We start from the raw sequence: 14,892 nt of genomic DNA, 5'->3' as shown, positions 1-14,892 counted from the left end.
TCATTTTGTCTCCCGCCAAAATCCTCTGAACCCCCAAATTTCCCCCCTGGCCACTTCACAACCCCCCAAAATTCCCTGAATCACCCTTGGAAACCCCCCAGCCCACCCCAAAGTGACCCCTGAGGATATTTGGGGTCCCCAACCCCCCTTTTTTCACCCCCCTACTCACCCTGCCCCAAATCAGGGCAGTATTGGGGGGCCAGGAGGGTGTGGAGGTGCCTGAGGGCATCAGCTTCGGCTGGGGGGGGGAAATCAGGGGTCTCAAAAGGGTTGAGGGGGATTTTGGGGTGAAATTTGGGAGTTTTGGGGGTGCAGAGGGGTCACAAACCCTGTCCTGCCCCCTTCACGATTCCGCTCTGGGTCCGGCCCTGATGGATCAGGAGATACCGGGGAGAGGGAAGAAAAATTTGGGGACCCCCCCTCGACCCCCAACCCCACACAGATCAGAGATCCCCACCAGGAGGGGAAATAAAAATTTGGGGACCTCCCTCAGACCACACACAGGAGATCAGAGCCCTCCTCAAACTCCACCTAAATTATTCCCAGACCCCCCCCAAAAATTCCAAAAACCCTCCCAGAAATTCAGACCCCCCCAAATTTGGGGGGTTCAATCCCCTCCCAAATAAGTTCAGCGCCTCCCAAAAATTCAGACCCACACCCACCACAAAATTTGGGGTCCCTCCCCAAACTCACCCCAACCCCATCCCAAAAAAAGTTTAGGGTCTCTCCAAAATCCAGACCCCCCAAAATTTGGAAAGTTCAAACCCCCAAAAATAAAAATTCAGGGTCTCCCAAAACACTCCCAAAAATTCAGAGCCTCCCCTCCACAAAAAATTTTTGGCGGCTCCCAAACTCACCCCAAAACTTCGGGGGGCAGCAGGGGCGGGCGGGGCCGGGCCCAGCCCCGGAGCTGCTCCAGGACGGGACCCCAAAATTGGGGAACGAGCTGGGGGGAGAATTTGGGGAATTTTGGGATTTTGGGGGGAGTTATTTGGGGGGGACAGCACCCCAAAAATCTCCCAGGACCCCCCAGAATCCACCAGGACCCCCCCAAAACCCCCCCAGAACCCCCAAACCCCCTCCAGCACCCCCAAATCCCCCCAAAATCCTCCAGGACCCCCAAAAATTTCCCAAATTCCCCCCAAACCCCAGGACCCCCCAAAATCCCCCAAATTCACTCACCTGTGTGTCAGGTGCTGCAGTGAGGGGCGGGGCCCGCAGAGCAGCGCCAGCCCCACCCCGGCACCAACGGCAGCTGCAGCAGCCGGTGCGGGACCTGAGGAATTTGGGGGATTTTGGGGAAATTTGGGTCATTGTGAGAAATTTTTGGGTCATTTTAGGGGAATTTGGGGCAGTTTGGGTCATTTAAAGACAATTATAGAGTAATTTTGGGTCACTTGGGGTCAATTTTGGTCAGTTTAGCTTAATTTGGGATTATTTTGGGTCACTTTGGGTAATTTTGAATAATTTTGGATCATTTTGGGGTCAGTTAAGGGTTAATTTCCGGTTCAGTCACGTGATCTCACATTGGGGCTCCCATTGGGGTCAGTTATTTCTGGTCCTCATCACGTGACCTCACCTGGGGCTCCCATTGGCCAGGAACACTGGGGTTAATTTCCTGTTCCTGTCACGTGACCTCACCTTGGGGCTCTCATTGGGAGGTCAGTTAAGGGTTAACTTCCAGTTCCCATCACGTGACCTCAGCCAGGGGCTCCCATTGGACGGGAACACCAGGGTTAATTTCCGGTTCCCATCACGTGACCTCACCTTGGACTCCCATTGGCCAGGAACACCAGAAGTCAGTTAAGGGTTAATCTAAGGTCAATTTCCGGTTCCTATCACGTGACCTCACCTTGGACTCCCATTGGCCAGGAACACTGAAGTTAATTTCCGTTCCTGTCACGTGACCTCACGTTTGAGCTCCCATTGGGCAGGAACAACGGAATTAATTTCCGGTTCCTATCACGTGACCTGACCTCGGGCTCCCATTGGGGGTCAGTTATTTCCGGTTCCCATCATGTGACCTCACCTGAGGGCTCCCATTGGGGGGTCAGTTAAGGGTTAATTTAAGGTTAATTTCCGGTTCCTATCACGTGACCTCACCTTGGGGCTCCCATTGGCCAGGAACACCAGAAGTCAGTTAAGGGTTAATTTAAGGTCAATTTCCGGTTCCTATCACGTGACCTCAGCTTGGACTCCCATTGGGCAGGAACACTGGGGTTAACTTCCGGTTCCTGTCACGTGACCTCACCTGCGGGCTCCCATTGGGCAGGAACACCGGGAAGTCGCGCGCGGCCGCCCCAATGGCGCCCCCTGGTGGCGGCTCCAGCAGCGCCCGCAGCTGGGCGGAGTCAGGGCCTGGCAACGCCCCCCAGTGGGCGGTGCCCAGCATGGCCCCGCCCCCCCAAAATACCAAACACCCCAAATCCGTCTGGGCCGCGCCCGCGAAGCGCTGCAGCCGTTCCTGATGGGGGAGAGAATTTGGGGAGGGGTCACCCCAAAAATATGAGGGGGGGATGACCCCAAAAATCTGAGAGGGTCACCCCAAAAATATGAGGAGTGGGGTCCTGAAATTTTGAGGAACAACCCCGGGAAGGAATCAAATTTTATAAGGGCCATCCCCTAAATTTTGGGGATCCCACCCCAAATTTTGGGGATCCCACCCCCTAAATCTTGGGGAACCCCCCTCCCCAAACACTGAAGAATCCCCTGAGACCCCTCCCCAAATTCCCCACCCCAAATTGTGGGGATCATCCTAAAAAAGTCTTGGGGGGTCCCAGGGGTGGATTTTTGGGATTTTGGGGTCCCAGGGCTGGGTTTGGGATTTTTGAGCAGTCCCAAGGTTCCATTTGGGGTCCCAGGGGGGATTTTTGGGGTGGATTTGGGATTTTTTGGGGTCCCTGAGGGGGATTTTGAGGTCCTGGGGATGCATTTGGAGTCCCAGCGATGAATTTGGGATTTTTGAGGTTTTTTGGGGTGGATTTAGGGGTTTTTGGGGTGCATTTGGGGTTTTTTTTAGGTGGATTTGGGTTTTTTGGGGGTCCCAGGGGATTTTAGGAGGTGGATTTGTTTTGTGGGGGTGGATTTGGGGTTTTTTTTGGTTGGATTTGGGTTTTTTCAGGTTGCATTGGGATTTTTTGGGGTCCCAGGAGGTTTTTTTGGGGCAGATTTGGGTTTTTTTGGGTCGGATTTGGGGGTTTTGGGTTGGATTTCGATTTTTTTGGGGTCCCAGGGTGTTTTTGGGGTTTATTTGAGTTTTTTTGGAACGGATTTAGGGTTTTTTGGGTTGGATTTGGATTTTTTGGGGTGCATTTGGGGTTTTTGGGGTCCCAAGCTTTTTTGTTGGATTTGGGTTTTTTTGGGGTACATTTGGGGTTTTTGGGGTCCCTCACCTGCAGAGCCTCCCGTGGTGTCGCTGGGGGCAGGGGGCAGCAGGGGGGCCGAGCCCCCAGCCCCGTTTGGGGCTCACCAGGGCGTCCAGGAGCCCGAAACAGCTCTGGGGGAGGGGCACAAATGGGGGAGGGGCACAAATGGGGAGGGGTCACGGGCTGGGAACCCCAAACCCCCCCAGGAGCCCCCAAAATTCCCCCCCAGTATTCCCAGTAACTCCCAGTAGCTCCCAGTTACCCCCCCAGACCCTTTTTACCCCTCAGGACCCCCCAAAATTCCCCCCTAGCTCCCAGTTACCCCCAGGACCCCCCAAACCCCCAGGACCCCCAAAAATTCCCTCCCAGTATTCCCAGTAACTCCAGTAACTCCCAGTTACCCCCCAGACCCTTTTTACCCACCAGGACCCCCCAAAATTCCCCCCCATATTCCCAGTAACTCCCAGTTACCCCTCAGGACCCCCTTAAACCTCCCCAGGACCCCCAAAAATTCCCTCCCAGTAACTCCCAGTAGCTCCCAGTTACACCCCCAGACCCTTTTTACCCCCTCAGGACCCCCCAAAATTCCCCAGTAGCTCCCAGTTACCCCCTCAGGACCCCTCAAACCTCCCCAGGACCCCCAAAAATTTCCTCCCAGTAACTCCCAGTAGCTCCCAGTAACTCCCAGCTACCCCCAGGACCCCTCAAACCTCCCCAGGACCTCCCCAAAATTCCCTCCCAGTATTCCCAGTAACTCCCAGTAGCTCCCAGTTCCCCTCACCCTCAGGTCCCGTTTGAGTCTCTCCACGTTGCGGACGGCACCAGTTCATCCAGTCCCAGCACCAGCACCTGCCAAACTGGATGGACTGGGAGCACTGGGAACGGGGCTGAGGGGCACTGGAGGGACTGGGATGGACTGGGAGCACTGGGAACGGGGCTGAGGGGCACTGGGAGGGACTGGGATGGACTGGAGCACTGGGAACGGGGCTGAGGGGAACTGGGAGGGACTGGGATGGACTGGGAGTGGAACTGGAATGAACTGGGAGGGACTGGGATGAACTGGGATGGACTGGGAAGGGCACTGGGAGGGACTGGGATGGACTGGGAGCACTGGGAATGGGGCTGGGGGGCACTGGGAGGGACTGGGCCATACTGGGATGGAACTGGGCCATACTGGGATGAACTGGGATGGACTGGGATGGACCAAACGGCCTGATGGGGGGAAAGGGATGGAGCCAGACTGGTCTGTACTGGTCCATACTGGTTTGTACTGGCCCAGACTGGTCCATACTGGTTTGTACTGGTTAGGCTCTCACCATGGCACCGAAGGCGGAGTCGAGGATCCGGGCGGGGCCGGGGGTGGGGGAGGGGCTGAGCAGGATCAGGGTGATGCTGGGGGGAGAAGGGCAAAGGGGAGGGGTCATGACCCCAAAATGACCCCGTGACCCCTCAGCGACCCCAATACGCCCCCCCCCAAAATCTGAGTGACCCCAAAATGACCCCGTGACCCCTCGGCAACCCCAAAACGCCCCCCCCAAATCTGAGTGACCCCAAAATAACCCCAGTGACCCCCAAGATTTGACCCCCAATTGACCCCGTGACCCCCAAATGACCCTGTGACCCCCAAATGACCCCTATGACATCACCTGTTGCCGTAGCAGGCCCAGGCCAGGTGCGCAGTGGGCGTGGCCGCCTCGCGAAGCTCCGCCCCCGCCGCAGCCCCGAACAGGTGAACCCCGTGCAGGGCCCCGACCAATGAGAACGGCACCTGGGGGGTCCCCAAAATCCCAAGGTCAAAGGTCACGGGGCGTGGCCTTACATGTGGGGGCGGGGCTCAGTTGGGTGTGGTCTAAAAGTGGGCGTGGCCTCACCTGGGGGCGGGGCGGGCGGCAGAACAGGGGGAGCCCGCTGGCCGTGGCCACGCACAGCAGGCAGGGGGCGCTCTCCACTTCTGGCATGGCCACGCCCCTTTAAGACTAAGCCACGCCCCTTCACATCAAGCACCATCCATTATAAGCCCCGCCCCCAAGCCACACCCTCTAGTCACACCCTTTTATACCCCGCCCCTTTTATCCCCGGTCCCTCCCCGCTCGCCGGGGTCTCCGCTCAGTTCCCGCTGTTCGCCGCCATGTTCCGCGCGCGGGGCACGCCGGGAACGCCGCGGTTGCCGCGGCAACGGCGGGAAGGGGCGAGGCTTTCTCTGCAACGCGATTGGTTGAGGCGCGGTTGCCCCGGCAACAGCGAGGCGGGGGGCGTGGCTTTAGGGCCTGGCTGCTGATTGGCTCCGTCTCGCCGTTGCTACGGCAACGCGGCTTCCCCGGCCTTGCGCGCGCAGGCTTCTGGGAAGTCACGTGATAGTGCGGACGCGAAGGGGAGCACTTCCGGCGGCCACTTCCGGCCCGGCGGGACCTGCTGCCGGTACCGGCGCGGGGGGGGCGCCCCGGGGGGGTTTGGGTGTCCCGGGGTCACTTCTGAGGGAAAACTGGGGGATCTGAGGGGAAACCAGGGGAGAATTTGCGATTTCGGTGGGAAATGAGGGTTTAAGGCAGGAATTAGGGGGGAACTGAGGGGTTGGGGGCGGCTGAGGGGGGGATCAGCGCCTTTCGTGAGGGGATTTTTGGGTTGTGAGGGGAAATTGGGTCTGGGGGTGACCTCAGCGCCGCCCCCCAGAGCCGCGGATTCCCCCGGAGGGGCCATGGTGGTGTCGGCGCTGGAGCCCCCCGCGCCCCCCGCCATGGTGGCCGATGTCGTGTTCGTCATCGAGGGCACCGCCAACCTCGGGCCTTATTTCGAGTCCCTGCGCAAGCATTACCTGCTGCCCGCCATCGAGTGAGACCCCCGGGACACCCCGAAAAAAAACCCCGAGAGTTCCCCCCGGAACGCCCCCGATCGCAGAGACCCCAAAAATTCCCCCCGAGGATCGTCAGGGATCCCCCTGTGCCCTCCACACCCTCAAAGCCCCAGGACGCACCAAAACCCTTCAAGACCCCCACAAAAAACCCTTCAGGACCCCCCCAAACCCCTCAAGATCCCCCAAGACCCCCCAAAAACCCCTTCAGGACCCCCTTAAATCCGCTCAAGACCCCCCAAAACCTCTTTGAGACCCCCAAAACCACTTTAGGACCCCCCCAAATCCCCTCAAGACCCCCCAAAAACCCCTCAAGACCCCCCTAAAACCCTTCAGGACCCCCCCCCAAACCCCCCAAAATCCTTTTTTGCCCCCCCCAGGTACTTCAACGGGGGCCCCCCGGCCGAGACCGACTTTGGGGGAGACGTGAGTGGGGTCTGGGGGGGCTCCCCATTCCTGGGGAGGGGATTTTGGTTGATTTTGGGTAATTTTGGGTGATTTTAGGGTGATTTTGGGGTGATTTTAGGTGATTTTTGAGTGATTTTGGGATGATTTTGGGGTGATTTTGGGGTGATTTTGGGTGATTTTGGTTGATTTTGGGGTGGTTTTGGGGTAATTTTGGGTGATTTTGGGATGATTTTAGGGTGATTTTTGAGTGATTTTGGGTGATTTTGGGGTTTTTTGGGGTGATTCTGGGTGATTTTGGGGTGATTTTGGGTGATTTTGGGGTGATTTTGGGATGGTTTTTAGGGGTTCCCAGTCCATCCTGGCTGTGTTGGGGTGACCCCTGACCCCTGATGGATTTTAGGATGATTTTATCTTTTTTTTGGGGTGTTGTTTTGCCCAGTTTGGGGGTACCCAGCACAACCTGGTGATTTTTGAGTGATTTTTGGGTGATTTTGGGTGATCTTGGGGTGGTTTTTGGGGTGATTTTTGAGTGATTTTGGGTGATTTTGGGTAATTTTGGGGCGATTTTGAGTGATTTTGGGGTGATTTTAGGGGTTCCCAGTCCATCCTGGCTGTGTTGGGGTGACCCCTGACCCCTGATGTATTTTGGGCTGATTTGGGGTGTCCCCTGTCCCAGTTTGGGGGTACCCAGTACAACCTGGTGATTTTTGAGTGATTTTGGGGTGATTTTGGGGTGATTTTAGGGTGGTTTGGGGTGATTTTGGGATGATTTTGGGATGATTTTGGGGTGATTTTTGATTGATTTTGGGTGATTTTTAGTGGTTTTGTGGTGATTTTGGGGTTTTTTGGGTGGTTTGGGGTGATTTGGGGTGGTTTTTAGGGGCCCCCAGTCCATCCTGGCTGTGTTGGGGTGACCCCTGACCCCTGATGTATTTTGGGGTGTCCCCTGTCCCAGTTTGGGGGTACCCAGTACAACCTGGTGGTTTTTGAGTGATTTTGGGGTGATTTTGGGGTGATTTTGGGGTATTTTGGGGTGATTTTGGGTAATTTTGGGGTTGTTTTGGGGTGGTTTTTAGGGGTTCCCAGTCCATCCTGGTGACCCCTGACCCCTGATGTATTTTAGGATGATTTTATATTTTTTTGGGGTGTTGTTTTGCCCAGTTTGGGGGTACCCAGTACAGCTTGGTCGTGTTCAACACCGTGGACTGCGCCCCCGAGTCGTACGTTCAGTGCCACGCGCCGACGTCCAGCGCCTACGAGTTCCTCACCTGGCTGGACAGCATCCAGTGAGGGCAGGGGAAATTGGGGGGTGAAAATTGGGGTGGAGGATGGAAATTGGGGGGTGGGAGATGAAAATTGGGGGGTGGGAAGGGGAGTTTGGGGGGTGAGGGGCAAAAATTTTAGGGTTTGAGGGTGGAAATTTGGAGTTTATTGGTGTGGAAATTTGAGGTCTGGGGGTGGAAATTTTGAGGAGCAAGGGCAAAAATTTGGGGGTGTGGGAGTGGGAATTTGGGGTGGGGGTGACAATTGGGGGTGGGAGATGAAAATTTTGGGGTGTGGGTGCAACAGTTGTGGGGTTAGGGTGGAAATTTGGGGTTTGGGGGGTGAAATTGGGGGTGTGGGTGAAATTTTTGGGGTGGGGCAAAAATTTTGGGGTTTGAGGGTGGAAATTTGGGGGTTGAGGGTGGAAATTTTGGGTTTGGGGGTGAAAATTTGGGTGTGGGGCAGAAATTGGGAGGTGGGAGATGAAAATTGGGGGTGAGGGTGTGAAAACTTGGGTGGGGGGGGCAAAAATTTTGGGGTTTGAGGTGGAAATTTGGGGTTTCATAGTGGAAATTTGGGTTTGAGAATGGAAAATTGGGGTTTGGGAGCGAGAATTTGGAGTTTGGGGCGAAAATTGGGGGGTGGGGACAGAAATTTTGGGGTGTGGGATTGAGAATTTGGGGTGGGGGGAAGAATTTGGGGTGGGGGCAAAAAATTTGGGGTGGAGGTAAAAATTTTGGGGTTTGAGGGTGGAAATTTGGGGTATTGGGGGTGGAAAATTGGGGTTTGGAGATGGAAATTTGAGGGGTAAGGGCAAAAATTTGGGGTGTGGGAGTGAGAATTTGGGGGGGGCGAAAATTGGTGGTGGGGGGGTGAAAATTTTGGGGTGTGGGGCAAAAATTTTGGGGTTTGAGGGTGGAAATTTGGAGTTTATTGGGTGGAAATTTGGGGCAGGGGCAAAAATTTGGGATGTGGGAGTGAGAATTTGGGGTTTGGGGGTGAAAATTGGGTGGGAGGAAGGGTTTAGGGTGGGGGCAAAAATTTTGGGGTTTGAGGGTGGAAATTTGGGGTTTGAGGGTGGAAATTTTGAGTTTATTGGGTGGAAATTTGGGGTTTGGGAGCGAAAATTTGGGATTTGAGGGTGAAAATTGAGGGGTGTGAGGGGGGGTTTAGGGGTGGGGGCAAAAATTTTAGGGTTTGGGGGTGGAAATTTGGGGTTTGGAGGTGGAAATTTGGGGTTTGAGGATGGAAAATTGGGGTTTGGGAGCGAGAATTTGGGGTTTGGGGGTGAAAATTGGGGGGTGTGGGGCAAAAATTTTGGGGTCTTGGTGTGGAAATTTGGGGCTGGGGGGTGAAATTGGGGGATGGGAGGGGAAAATTGGGGGGTGGGAGGTGAAAAATGGGGGTTGAGGAGTGGAATTTGGGGGGTGGGAGAGGTGATTTGGGGTTTGGGGGTGAAAATTTGGGGGTGGGGTGAAATTTTGAGGTAGGGGCAAAAATTTTGGGGTTTGAGAGTGGAAATTTTGAGTTTATTGGGTGGAAATTTGGGGGGAAATTTGGGGTTTGGGGTGAAAATTGGGGGGTAGGGGCGAAAATTTTGGGGTGTGGGGCAGAAATTGGGGGTGGGAGGGGGGTTGAGAATTTGGGGGGTGAGAATTTGTGGTTTGGGGGCAAAAATTTTGGGGTGAGGGCAAAATTTTGGGGTTTGAGGGTGGAAATTTGGGGTTTAGAGGTGGAAATTTGAGGGCTGGGGCGAGAATTGGGGTTTGGAGTAAAAATTTTGGGGTGTGGGTGAAAATTTTGGGGTGGGAGATGAAAATTTTGGGGGTGGGAGTGAGAATTTGGGGGGTGGGGAAAAAATTTTGGGGTTTGAGGTGAAAATTTTGGGGTTTGGGGGTGGAAATTTTGGATTATTGGGGAATTTTGGGTTGGGTTAGGTGAGGATTTGGGAGATTTTGGGGTTTTTTGGGGGGATTTTTAGGAATTTTTGAGATTTTTGGGAGTATTTGGGGATTTTTTTTTATTTTTTATTTTTTAGGGATTTTTGGGGTTTTTTTGGGGGGGATTTGGGATTTTTTTGGAGGGATTTGGGGTTTTTTGGGTGGTTTTTTGGCTTTTTTTTGGGAGGAGTTTGGGGATTTTTTGGGGGTTTATTTTGAGTTTTTTTTGGGTAAAGTTTCTTTGGGGGGGTTTAAGAAAATATTTGTTTTTTTAAATTATTTTTTGAGGTTTTTTTTGTGTTTTTGGGTAAGTTCTGGGAGTGTTTTTTTAGATTTATTTGAAATTTCTTCGAGTTCATTTTAAAACAATTTTAGGCTGCATTTTCATGAAAAAAATCCCAATTTTTAGGATTAAAATTTTCAGGCTTCCTGTGGGATTTTGAGGGAATTTTGGGTGTTTGAATCACCCAAAAATTCCCAAAAAAATTTAAAAAATGCCAAATTTTGCAGGTTTGTTGGGGGGGGAGGGGAGAGCTGCAGCCTGATCGCCGAGGGGCTCAGCACCGCCCTGCAGCTCTTTGATGACTTCAAGAAAATGAGAGAAACAGATGTGAGAATTTGGGGAAATTGGGGAAAATTTGGGGTTGGAGGGGGGAAAGGTTGGGGATTTTTTGGGAATTTTTTGGGAAATTTTGGGGATTTTTTTGGGATTTTTTTGATTTTTTTTTTTATTTTTATTTTTATTTTTGGGGGATTTTTTGGGATTTTTTTGGGATTTTTTTGGGATTTTTTTGGGATTTTTGGGGGTTTTTTGGGGATTTTTTGAGGATTTTTTGGAGATTTTTGGGGGATTTTTAGGGAAATTTTGGGGATTTTTTTGGATTTTTTTTTAATTTTTAGGGGATTTTTTGGGATTTTTTGGGATTTTTTATTTTTTGGGGAAATTTTTGGGATTTTTTGGGGGGAAAATTTGGGGATTTTTTGGGGATTTTTTTGGGATTTACTTGAAAATTCTGGTATTTTTTTGAAAATATTGGGGAAATTTTGGGGATTTTTTGGAAATTTTTGGGATTTTTTAGTAATTTTTTTGGAAATTTTGGGATTTTTTGGGGGATTTTGGTTTTTTGGGAGTTTTTGGGGAAATTTTGGGGATTTTTTTGGATTTTTTTTTTGATTTTTTTGGGGAAATTTTGGGGTTTTTTTGGGATTTTTTGGGGATTTTCTTATTTTTTGGGGAAATTTGGGGGATTTTTTGGGATTTTTGGGGGATTTTTTTGGGGATTTACTTGAAAAATTCTGGGTATTTTGGGGGAAATTTTGGAGATTTTTAGGAAATATTGGGGAAATTTTTGGGATTTTATTGGGATTTTTTAGTGATTATTTTGGGAAAATATTTGGAATTCTTGGGAAAAATTTGGGGAAATTTTGGTGATTTTTTTAGAAATTTTGGGATTTTTTGGGGGATTTTTTTTACTTTTTAGTGATTTTTTGTGGAAACTTTGGGGATTTTTTTTTATTTTGGGAGATTTAAAACTGATTTTTTGAGGAAATTTTGGGGAGATTTTTGCAGATTTTTGGGGATTTTGAAGGATTTTTTTGGATTTTTGAGAGGATTTTTTTTTGTTTTTTGGGGTTTTTTTTAGGAGCTGTTTTTTTTTATTTTTCCAAGATTTTTTGGGCTAATTTTTACTTTTTTAAAAATTTTTTGGGAAAATTTGGCATTTTTTGCCGATTTTTGGGGCGATTTTAGATGGAATTTTTTTCTATTTTTAGACAACATTTTCATGCTAAACCCTGATATTTTTAAATTATTTTTAACCCTTTAATTGCATTTTCAGAGGCCAAACCCACAAGTTTGTGTCCTGATCTGCAACTCCCCCCCCTACCTGCTGCCAGCCGTGGAGAGCACGACGTACTCGGGCTACAGCACCGAAAGCCTGGTGCAGAGAATCGCTGAGGTGAGCACAAATTATTGGGGTTTTCAGTTTGGGGAAATTTTGGGAATTTTTTGGGATTTTTTGGGATTTTTTAGGATTTTTTTTGGTGAATTTTTGGCATTTTTTTGTGATTTTTTTGCGATTTTTTGATGATTTTTCGGTGATTTTTTGATGATTTTTTTGGCATTTTTGGGGTTTTTTAAATTTAAATTTTTAGGATTTTTTTAGAATTTTTTTGGGATTTTTTTAGAATTTTTTGGGATTTTTTTAGAATTTTTTTGGGATTTTTTGGGAATTTTTTGGGATTTATTTGGGATTTTTTGGGGTTCCCACACAAAGCACTCGGGGTACAGCACCGAGAGCCTGGTGCAGAGAATCGCTGAGGTGAGCACAAATTATTGGGATTTTCAATTTGGGAATTTTGGGAATTTTTTGGGATTTTTGGGATTTTTTTGGGATTTTTTAGGATTTTTTTTGGTGAATTTTTGGCATTTTTTGTGATTTTTTTGCGATTTTTGGTGATTTTTGGTGATTTTTGATGATTTTTCGGTGATTTTTTGATGATTTTTTTGGCATTTTTGGGGTTTTTTAATTTAAATTTTTTGGTGATTTTTTAGAATATTTTTAGGATTTTTTAAGAATTTTTTGGGATTTTTTTGTGATTTTTTAGGATTTTTTTTGGTGAATTTTTGGCATTTTTTGTGATTTTTTTGCGATTTTTTGATGATTTTTCGGTGATTTTTTGATGATTTTTTTGGCATCTTTGGGGTTTTTTAATTTAAATTTTTAGGATTTTTTTAGAATTTTTTTGGGATTTTTTTAGGATTTTTTGGGATTTTATTGGGATTTTTTGGGGTTCCCACACAAAACACTCGGGCTACAGCACCGAGAGCCTGGTGCAGAGAATCGCTGAGGTGAACACAAATTATTTTTATTTTCAGTTTGGGGAAATTTGGGGAAATTTTGGGAAATTTTTAGGATTTTTTTGGGATTTTTTAGGATTTTTTTTGGTGAATTTTTGGCATTTTTTGTGATTTTTTGCGATTTTTTTGATGATTTTTCGATGATTTTTTGATGATTTTTTTGGCATTTTTGGGGTTTTTTAATTTAAATTTTTGGTGATTTTTAAAAAATTTTTTGGGATTTTTTAGAATTTTTTTGGGATTTTTTTAGAATTTATTTGGGATTTTTTGGGATTTCTTTGGGATTTTTTGGGTTCCCACACAAAGCACTCGGGGCACAGCACCGAGAGCCTGGTGCAGAGAATCACTGAGGTGAGCACAAATTATTGGGATTTTCAGTTTGGGGAAATTTGGGGAAATTTTGGGATTTTTTTGGGATTTTTTTAGGAATTTTTTTGGGATTTTTGGGATTTTTTTGGGAATTTTTTTTGGTGAATTTTTGGCATTTTTTGTGATTTTTTTGTGATTTTTTTGATGATTTTTGGGGCATTTTTTGTGGATTTTTTTTGAGTTTCTTCAGAATTTTTGGGGGATTTTTTATTTAAATTTTTTAGGATTTTAAAAAAATTTTTTGGGATTTTTTTAGAATATTTTTTGGATTTTTTAGGATTTTTTTCGGAATTTTTAGGATTTTTTTAGGAATTTTTTCAGGATTTTCTGTGATTTTTGGTGATTTTTGGAGCATTTTACGTTGATTTTCTGGGTATTTTTGAGGAATTTTTGGCAATTTTAGGGGGAATTATTGGGGGGGAATTATTTGGGATATTTTGGGGTTTTTTTTCAGAATTTTTGGGATTTTTTTAGAATTTTTTTGGGATTTTTGGAGATTTTTTGGCGACTTTTTTGTCATTTTCTCGTGATTTTTGGGGCATTTTTTGGTGACTTTTTTAGGGATTTTTTAGGAACTTTTAGCAATTTTTGGGGGGATTTTTTGGGATATTTTGGAGATTTTTTTGACATTTTTTTGGTGAATTTTTGGGGATTTTTTTAGAATATTTTGGGATTTTTGGGATTTTTTTTGGTGAATTTTTAGCATTTTTTGTGATTTTTTTGGGTGAATTTTGGGGCATTTTTTATTTAAGTTTTTTGGATTTTTTTTAATTTTGGGGGATTTTTAAAAAAATTTTTTGGGGATTGCTCAGGTTTTTTGGGTTTTTTTTGGGATTTTTGGGTTTTTTGGTTTTATTTAGTTTTTTTTTTGTTTTATTTGGGATTTTTTTTGGGTTTTTTGGGGATTTTTTTGGGTTTTATTCAGGTTTTATTTGGGTTTTTTGGGGGGTTTATTTGGGGTTTTTGGGGGAATTTATTTGGATTTTTTAACGAATTTTTTGGTTTTTTTTAATGGGTTTGGGGGGGATTTTTTGGGATTTTTTTACGAATTTTGAAGATTTTTTGAGCATTTTTTGGAGATATTTTTATCATTTCTGGGTGGATTTTTTGGGGTTTTTTGGGTTTTTATTTGGGATTTTTTTGTGGGGTTTTTGGGTTTTTATTTGAGATTTTTTGAGGGTTTTTTGAGATTTATTTGGGATTTTTTGTGGGATTTTTGGGTTTTATTTGGGGTTTTTTTGTTTTATTTCGGATTTTTGGGGGGATTTTTTTGGGATTTTTTGGGGATTTTTTTGGGTTTTATTTAGGTTTTATTTGGGTTTTTTGGGGGATTTATTTGGGGTTTTTGAGGGAATTTATTTGGGATTTTTTAAGGAATTTTTTGGGGATTTTTTTTACGAATTTTTGGGGATTTCTTAGCGATTTTTTTACAAAATTTTGAAGATTTTTGGAGGGCTTTTTAGGGATATTTTATCCTTTCTGGGTGGATTTTTTGGGATTTTTGGGTTTTGTTTTGGGATTTTTTGTGGGGTTTTTTGGTTTTATTTTAGATTTTTTGAGGGTTTTTTGGGTTTCATTTGGGATTTTTGGGGGTTTTTTGGGTTTTATTTGGGTTTTTTTTTTGTTTTATTTTGGATTTTTTGGTGGCTTTTTTTGGATTTTTGGGGGATTTTTTTGGGTTTTATTTAGGTTTTATTTGGGTTTTTTGGGGGTTTATTTGAGGATTTGTGGGGGAATTTATTTGGGATTTTTTTACGAATTTTGAAGATTTTTGGAGCGTTTTTTAGGGATATTTTTATCCTTTATGGGAGGATTTTTTTGTGATTTTCTGGGTTTTAT

At 46.9% G+C, this 14,892-nt stretch overlaps 2 protein-coding genes across 4 annotated transcripts in view; one reads left to right on the top strand and one right to left on the bottom strand.

Moving 5' to 3' along the window:
* Nucleotides 1-1,186: 1,186 nt before the first annotated feature.
* FUZ (fuzzy planar cell polarity protein) lies at nt 1,187-5,413 on the bottom strand. 3 transcript variants are annotated; one of them, XM_033084048.1, is made up of 7 exons: nt 5,237-5,413; nt 5,012-5,133; nt 4,682-4,757; nt 4,147-4,214; nt 3,393-3,496; nt 2,252-2,464; nt 1,187-1,276 (listed from the first exon to the last, which is right to left on the bottom strand). In XM_033084048.1, exons 4-7 carry the CDS (start codon nt 4,193-4,195, stop codon nt 1,190-1,192), a joined length of 453 nt encoding a protein of 150 aa, XP_032939939.1. In that variant the 5' UTR covers nt 4,196-4,214; nt 4,682-4,757; nt 5,012-5,133; nt 5,237-5,413; the 3' UTR covers nt 1,187-1,189. The 3 variants fall into 3 exon arrangements, 2 of the variants coding, with proteins under 2 accessions (XP_032939939.1, XP_032939940.1); XR_004420519.1 differs by lacking the exon at nt 1,187-1,276 and adding an exon at nt 1,301-1,641 and having other exon boundaries at nt 2,104-2,464; XM_033084049.2 differs by lacking the exon at nt 1,187-1,276 and having other exon boundaries at nt 1,691-2,464.
* A 298-nt stretch (nt 5,414-5,711) lies between these two features.
* The window catches only part of MED25 (mediator complex subunit 25), a 44,593-nt gene continuing 35,412 nt past the window's right edge, over nt 5,712-14,892 (top strand). The window contains exons 1-6 of the mRNA XM_033084027.1: nt 5,712-5,783; nt 6,036-6,194; nt 6,594-6,639; nt 7,783-7,907; nt 10,335-10,434; nt 11,663-11,782. Coding sequence (XP_032939918.1) covers nt 6,061-6,194; nt 6,594-6,639; nt 7,783-7,907; nt 10,335-10,434; nt 11,663-11,782 — 525 coding nt within the window. The 5' untranslated portion in view covers nt 5,712-5,783; nt 6,036-6,060. The remainder of the gene's footprint in view (nt 5,784-6,035; nt 6,195-6,593; nt 6,640-7,782; nt 7,908-10,334; nt 10,435-11,662; nt 11,783-14,892) is intronic.

This window comes from Catharus ustulatus, chromosome 35 (assembly GCF_009819885.2).
Source record: "Catharus ustulatus isolate bCatUst1 chromosome 35, bCatUst1.pri.v2, whole genome shotgun sequence".
Classification (NCBI taxonomy): Eukaryota; Metazoa; Chordata; class Aves; order Passeriformes; family Turdidae; genus Catharus; species Catharus ustulatus.
The sequence above is the reverse complement of the archived record's forward strand: the minus strand, read 5'-3'. Positions and strand labels throughout refer to the sequence as shown.